General features: G+C 46.9%; 1 protein-coding gene across 5 annotated transcripts in view; it reads right to left on the bottom strand.

Moving 5' to 3' along the window:
- Positions 1–365: 365 nt before the first annotated feature.
- Gfra1 (GDNF family receptor alpha 1) overlaps positions 366–7,875 on the bottom strand; it is a 224,311-nt gene continuing 216,801 nt past the window's right edge. For all 5 annotated transcript variants that reach the window (XM_052761096.1, XM_052761095.1, XM_052761094.1 and 2 more), the window contains one exon: positions 366–7,709. In XM_052761096.1, coding sequence (XP_052617056.1) covers positions 7,554–7,709 — 156 coding nt within the window. In that variant the 3' untranslated portion in view covers positions 366–7,553. The remainder of the gene's footprint in view (positions 7,710–7,875) is intronic.

Raw genomic sequence — 7,875 nt, 5'->3', positions numbered from 1 at the left:
TGTTACTGTTTGGATGTGACATGCTCCTCCTAGGCGCCTGTCTTTGAATTTGTGGTCCCCAGTTGGTCACACTATTTCAGAAGGTTCTGGAACCTTGAGGAGGTGGGGCTTAGCCGAAGGACATAGGCTGCTGCAGGACGGTGGGCCTTGAGGGTTACAGTCTGACCCTATTCCAGCCTGAGCTTTCTGATTCTTGGAGCCATAGATATGTGAGGAACCACAGGCCCAATGTTCTGCTGCTGTTCTCCTCTGAGGACTGTGCCCTCTCACACTGTGGGCTGAAACAAACCTTTTTTCTTTTAAATTGCTTCTGTAAGGAATTCTGTCACCGAGACAAGAAAAGTAACTAATACAAGCCATTTTACTTTTTTATAAAAGAAAAGAACGTTTATTGGGATATTCAGGGGGTGGAGAGGGCCAAAGGGACTACACACACTCTGTAGGGTTTGAGCAAGAGGCAGACAGAATCTTCAAACATCACCGAACCTCTGCCAAAGTTCAAATGGAAAACTGTCCTTCTATGGTCTCCTGTTGGCAGGAAGCATGGTCCAAACGGCTGCGCGAAGATGTGTAGGCAACCTGGGAGACGCACCGCTGTCCTCAGGAGATCCGCTGCTCAGCAAGGCAAATGCCCCTTCCTCTATGTGTGGAAAACCCTGGGGACACAAGGTGGCCTCTCCTAACCGAGACCTCCTACCAAAGCCTGCTCTTCTCCTCATCCGGCTCTGAGGAGGTGTCTGGACCCTTGTTCAGGTCAGAATTCTGAAAATATCTCATCAGAAGCTGTCTCCTCTACTCACAGCTAACCTGCATGAACTAGAGCAGCGGCAGCGGAGACATACCCTCCGGTTAGGAGTGAAAGATGCAACAACCATTGGGAAGCACAAGAGAAAATCCTGCATCCTAAATCCCACACAGCTTCTCAGCAGGAGCTGGATTAAACAGAGAAAATAATTTCAATATCAAGGGATAATGTGCACAAGACAGGAACTCTTTCAAGCGAGCTGTGTGATGAGCAGCGTTTCCTTGTCCCCTGGGTGAGGGAGAAGAGAGGAAAGTCAGATAATTAGGACGCTGCAAGGCTCTGGATTTTGGGTTTCTGAAGCCATTTTTCAACTCTCTGAGGACATCAGCTTTTTCTGAATCCAGAAAAACACAGCAGAAGTGCTTGATTGCTTTTTCAGTTTGCTTTCTTGCTCTTCCCCCTCCCCCAGAAATGCCTTCAGTTACAGCTCAACAGTAAAAACCCAAACTCAGATCAAGCACACTTTTCACGCCTAGAAGATGCTGCTGGACCGTACAGCTGTGCCTGGGTGAGGAGGTGGGAGAGGGAGGTGGCGGTGGGGGCTGAGCTGATGGTATCTTACAGCCGTGTGTAAGAAGGCCCAGGCTACTGTCACCTGTGTTTGCAGAAATCACACTGACCTGGTGACCATTCTTTACCATTCAACAAAAAGAAAACAAAACCACCCGAGTTTCCTGTACTAGCGCATCCGTCAGATTTTCCAATTCTTCATCCCAGTTGACTTGAACTTTGGGATCTGTGTTGTGTGCGGTGGGCATCGGGGTTCCTTGTACATATGCAAAGTTTTGCTACTTAAATGGGCCCTGATGAAGAGCATGAGATGGGGAGACACAAGGGAGAGAAAGAGTATGAACAAAGCGTAACACAATGACGTACGCGTATGAAACCGTAACCGTGAAACCCACTATTTTGTATGCTAACTAAAATGATTTTAAAACGAATCCTACTTTTTGCTCTCCCCAGTCAAAGCCGCTCAGGTGTTCATTCTCGCACTTTCCACTGGCTCCAGGCCACTGTGACAGCCCCACTGATGCACCCGTATGCCAATCACGGCCATCCGAGGCCTGGGTTCTCTTCGGTAGCCTGTCTGGCTCAGACTGAGGGTAGTGGGTTTGCCTCCCCCCTCACAGCAGCTGGCTTTGTTGTGTCCAGACAGAAGCTGAGACAGCTCTTGGGGACCAAGGTCCACAGTCTACTTCTATAAAGAGGGTGTCAAACAGAAAGACTGCACCATCAGTTTGACACCCACCAGCAGGCAAACAGGTGTTTCCCTGGGGCTGCCAAGGGGCCTAAGGCTCTCTAGTTCTTTCTGGGGAAGCTGCTGTTCCTAAGGGTGGTCCAGCCAGTCACAGAACCTGCCTACCAAGTGTGCTAAGTTGACAGATGTTGGACTTGCTTCCTGGGAGGGGGAATGGAAAGGCTGCCGTCCCTGGGATGGCTGGAGGAGTCCTGCACCCTGTTCTTAATGGAGATTAAAATCTCTGCAGGCTCACTGGTCCGGCAGATGTAGGTCTGTTGGGATTAGCTGGTCATGCTCGATTGCTCCAAGGATGACTGTTCCTGTCTCAGCTCCTGGCAGGGAACATGGTTAGCTGAGCACCTCCCTAGACCCTGGGCAACCCCAGTCCATTGTAAAGTGCTGTTCAAGGCCAGCAGAGCTATGTGCCTGGACAGTTCTTGTTGCCATGGGGCAGAATGAAGCCCTTTGGTGTCCCAGTGTTTTTCAGGCAACCGGCATTTTCTACTATAGGCTGGACCTACACGGGAAGGCAATGAGCCGAGAGCAGTGTTAAGACTGAAACTGTCATCCTCTGGTCAGATTCCCGGCATCTTCTATAAAATCAAAGTGGAGACTGGTAAGAAAGTTCCTCCAGACTGTGTTAAAGAGAGAAAAGCCAGAGAATCCTTTCTATTGGTGCTGGTGCTGAGCAGCTGCCCTCCAATGAGAATGAACTCCTCCTCATGGCAGTGGCACAAGATGTTGATACTGGCACCTGCCAGGGGCAGACAGCCCAAGTCACAGCTGCGTTGGTCAAATGAGCTTGGAGACAGACCTTAGGGGGTTCTGAGGCCTTGATGACTATCAGCAGGCTAGAGCGCTCTGCAGGCAGTTTATTGGAACTGGGTTTGTGTGCCTTCCCCACCTCTCTGGGTTGGGTCTCAGAACTCATCAGAAATGCAGGTGGTGCATCCTGATGAACAGCCGCTCTGAGCTGCCTCTGGGAAAAAGCATGAGCTATCAGAGCACTCCCCCAAAGAGCAAAGGGACCCCCATGAGGACACAAGGGGCAGGGTGCCCAAAGTGAAGAAGAGGGCTCTCAAGAGGGGTAGGAGAGTGCATTGCACCATCTGGCTCCAGAGACACAACTCCTTCCACAAAATGAGCATCTGATGGGTCGTGGCTAGATGTTGGCAGTACTGAATTTAGAGTGACTTGGGTGAAGAATGCAAGATGTACTCAGGCCATAAAGGAAAAGGGAAGTGTGGAGGCTTCAACAATCAATGGGAAGATAACAAAACCAATCACAGCTTAAGACATCTCCCCTTGGGTAATGGACATCCTACAGGGTACGTGCCAGGGCAGAGGCAGTGGCCAAGCCCAGGGAAGTAAGGCCTCTGGAGTGGGACTACCATTCCAAGGTAACAGTTCTTCATGAAGAATCCTAGAAAAGACTTAAACTTGCTCAATTAGAAAAGCCATGTCAAAGTCAAGATGTGTCAGATAAAGACATGGAATTCCACGCTCAGGATAAGAAAGAACTGTCACTTCTAGGGTTACCCAGTCATACCCCCTAGCTTTTCACTTTAGGGTTTCTGAAAGCACGGTCTTCCCTCAGTCACCCAGACATTAATTCTAGTTTCCCTTCTACAAAGGACCTCCCACTATTTCAGGACCCTGGCTATTTTAACAGAAGACAGCCCCCCTCAGTAACAGACATCAGCCAAGTAAGCGGCCCACCGACCGTCTCCATGGCTTCCTGTTGCCCTTGATTTTGCTTCATTTCTCCAAACCCCGTGAGCTCAGGGAAGATGGCGGCCTCCTGGTGTCATGGTGCCCAGGCCACGGTCATTCACTTCCATCTGTTGCCACTGTCTTACACTTTCTTACAAAGACGGGTCTCCCATGGTCTCATTTGCTCAGGCAAAAAGCACAAGCAAGAACGGCAGAGACAGCAAGGGGTGGTGACTCCTGGAGACCAAGAGCAGGATTCCCAAGGCAGACCGTGAACTAACTGAAGTTACCCTTCTCATGCACTTGGTAAGTCGTGCATGTCTGACTAAGTGAATAAAAACACGTTCCAAACAGTAGCTCCTCCGAGTCTATTATTTTGTAAGTAATAACTGAAGTACATTCACCTTGGAATCTAAGAAAATAATTGCTAATTTTATAAATCCCCACTGCTTTTACATCTCTTTTCCTAACTATACACTGATTCAAACACACTTCCACCCTCTCTCATTTCTCTGACTCAGCAGATGGGTTGTTTGGGAGTGTCTGACTTACAGACAAGGAGGCTCATGGGAAATATAGTGTAGTTGGGAATGACCCATCTACATCTGTGGAGCACAGGGCACAGGCAAGAGAGAGACAACCCCTTACCAACCGAACGTTAGACTCCAGGACTCTGGAGAGTCCCTGTGCTGTACTGGGATGAACTGGAAGCTATAACTTCAAAGACATTTCTGTTTAACCACAAGATATGAAATTGTCTTAAAAACAAAATGGAAACCACCCTCCAATTACATCTAGATACAATTTGCTTTACTTGATGAAAAATAACCTATGCAATTTTCAATATCTACTTTTTTTCTATCAGAGATTTGAAAAAAAAAAAAAACAGATGTGGAAAAATAAACAGGCAGCATTTGATGCCGAATCCTCTCCCTGCTGTGCGCATCTCCCCTCCTGTGCTCTCCTAAAGACTTGAAACACGGTCTGTTCAAGGACGTCCAAGGTCAAACTGAACAATGTGCTTCTGTTCCATGTGGCTCTGTTGCCTTCTGTCTCTTTCTGAAGTAGGGCAGGGCTAGAGTTTGAGTCAGTGTGTGTGACACACCTGTGCGTTATGATGGCAAAATTAACTTCCAAGCGGGACTTTCTGCAAGGACTCCAACTCTAGTGGACCAAACCTGGGTCTGCCAAAGGGAGAGCAGGGGGACAGAAAGTCGCTGGCTGCTCTTGTCACTGCTCCAGGAGGAAGTCAGGTGAGCACACTGCCACGTTTCCTGCTCCAGGCTCCAGACAAACCCCTTTGCCAAGCTCACACGTCAAGTTGAGATCATGAATGACAGGAATACTTACTCGGTCTGGTTTTCTGACTGTCTCCCTACTGTGCAGTCCCTAAATGAGGCCCTGCCCACTGTTCATCTTATCAGCAACTTGTTTTCAAATTAAGGATCTGGTAACTCTAATATGCTTTTATTTCCAAAAGAAAATGAGATTTTTGTTGGTGACAGAGCTTTTCAAAGTTTAATTTCCACGTTGCATATCTATGAGTTCTTGGCTGAAGGCTGCCCTTGTTAGCACAGGGCTCCAGTTTCCTCTATGGTCCTCTGAAGCTAATTAGAACTGCAATATACTGCAGGGGTGATCGATAGTTTCCTAAGGTGGATCACATCCAATCAGACCCATATGCAATTAGTCCAGTGTAGATACATGGAGATACCTTAATTAAAACAAAGTATGTTCTGTAAGAGATATGTTCCCACACATGACTGGCATTCTAAATGTTTTGACACATTCAAGGTATTTATTCATTGTATGTATGAGTCTTCATGGAACTTCCCACTGATCAGGTACACTTAGATGTTGGATGCATTCCCCTTGAAACATTTTGACATGAAAAAAATGTTGCTACTGAGTATTTTACATTGGTATTCATTAGCATTTGGATATAAACGTACTTCAGACACCAAAAGAGCTGAAAATCAGGTCTATCTCTTGGCTTTCATGGATTTCTTCCCTTTCTCAGGTAAACTGCTATTCATCCAAAGCAAACCTCAGAGAGCAGGGGGCAGGTACCAGTAGATTATGTGCATCGGGGCTCCCTCCTCCACCTTTCTGAGGGTGGGAAGCAAGATCAAACTTTCAGGGCTCCATGGAGGGAAGACTTTCTTTCCTTTATTCACTTTTGGGGAAACAGTATGCAATCATCTGCAGGTTCTGAACCTGACTGTCTAAAGCAGACTTTAGATACACACCTAAGGGGCTGCTTAGGCGAGGAAGAGGACTCCAGGAGAAGGTGTGTGGCTATGTAAGACAGATGTCTCATCGGGAGAATCCTATCCTGTTCTGTGTATCTTTGCCAACCAATTCACCTTTCCAGACTCCATGTTAGCCCTCAAGATCCATAAACCACCATTCCTCTTTGCAGGGACACAGTCCGTGATGAAAGCCATAGAGTCATATACCAGAGATGCTTGATGACCTTGAGATGAAACTGCTCTGAATGGTGGCCATGACTCTGCAGTCAGGAGCAAAGACACTCCCGTGTACACTGGCAGGGATTGACTTTGAAAGAGAGGGCAGCACACCTCCGTCTCATCCCTTGTGCCCAGTCCCAATCAAAGCTGTCTTTGTCAGATAACATGAAAACCAAGGTAGCAGAGCTGTGTCAAGTGCCAGTCACGCCATCCAACTGTGGCATCCCTTACAAGAATTGACCTGTTCCTCACATGTATGCAGCCTTGTTTTTCAAGACAGAGAAAGACATGGGCTGGCAGCTCAGTTTTCTCCTGCCTGTCCACAGTAATGGGATGCAGCTTTCTGCTAAAGCATGGGAGCTCCTTAGGGTCTGCTTTTGAGAGCCGTATCAGCGAAGTCAACATTGGAGCTACTACTAATTATGAGAGGAAAACACACCGCATGTGCCTGTATTAAACCATCAGTAAAAAATAAGGACAGTATCATTACTTTCAAAATGTAGAAAGCCAACAGCTGGAATCATTGAATAGTAAAGGAACACTTTTCTACATGTGACCTCCTAAGTGTAAAAAGCATTAAGAGTTGCACTTCAGCTGTATTTAAGGGCTTCTCACTCAGGCAAGGCTCAGCAGAGCGTCAGTCAACAAGCCAGGCTCTGTGTGAGGGCCACTCTCCTCTACTGGACTGAATGACAGGGTCTACATTTAGATGTGACCAGGGCTTTTGGTTTTGTTGAGGGTCACAGACTTGTCGGTAGTACACGAACACTCTGTGAAGAACGGACATAGAAAGGTGAACATTAGTACAAGATGGAGTCCAAAAAGTCCACTCTTGGAGCTGACCTTCATTTGCTGTCTACACTAGGCTGCAGACATGTCATTAGAATTCAAAGCCATTCAACAAAATATGGAATAATCTTTACCAATAACATCTCCTGCTCTAGCCAGTAAAGAGAACAATTTAAGCTGTTAAAATCATCATCATCATCATCCGTCATCATCATCACCATCACCACCACCATAACCATCACCATCAAAACCATAGCCTCAGCTTGCTTTACAGTCAGTTTACAAATGGTCCCCTTAACCCACACCATGCCACAGAGCCTTCTGAGTTTGGAATTAGCCCTGTATCGGTTCTTCCACAGAAGCCCCCCAGGGTCAAAAGAAGCTTCCTTAAAAAACAACAAAGGAGTTTCAGCTGGATGAAACTGTTTCTCAACCGAGCTTTTAAAACTGGATTTTCAGATATACAAGAGGACAGGAAACAGGTTACGTGGTTGTTTGTTTCTCTCTCTTGTCTTTCCATATTTTCTGAATGCAGCTATGATGTTTCTGCCAAGGATACAGATAATAGGGTGGCCAGAGTGGTAACCACCAGCACCGGCAGTGAGCTCAGACCGCAACAGGGAGGGGCAGCCATTGATTTTGTGGTTATGTGGCTGGAGGCACCAGCGAGACCATCCTTTTCGTAATCATGCTGTAAGAAAGAATGTTTTCATTATCTTCCACAACACATACACGCTCTACCATGTTATATTTTACCCATGCTCTCTACTCCATTTCCCCTCTCCCTAATGGCAGACTACTCTCACAAAAAGCTGACCTGAGATTTAACCACTGAGATTCAACTGGCTAACTTTTTT

The sequence above is a fragment of the Peromyscus californicus genome, unplaced genomic scaffold (genome assembly GCF_007827085.1).
Source record: "Peromyscus californicus insignis strain IS unplaced genomic scaffold, ASM782708v3 Scaffold_4__1_contigs__length_199733344, whole genome shotgun sequence".
Classification (NCBI taxonomy): domain Eukaryota; kingdom Metazoa; phylum Chordata; class Mammalia; order Rodentia; family Cricetidae; genus Peromyscus; species Peromyscus californicus.
The sequence above is the reverse complement of the archived record's forward strand: the minus strand, read 5'-3'. Positions and strand labels throughout refer to the sequence as shown.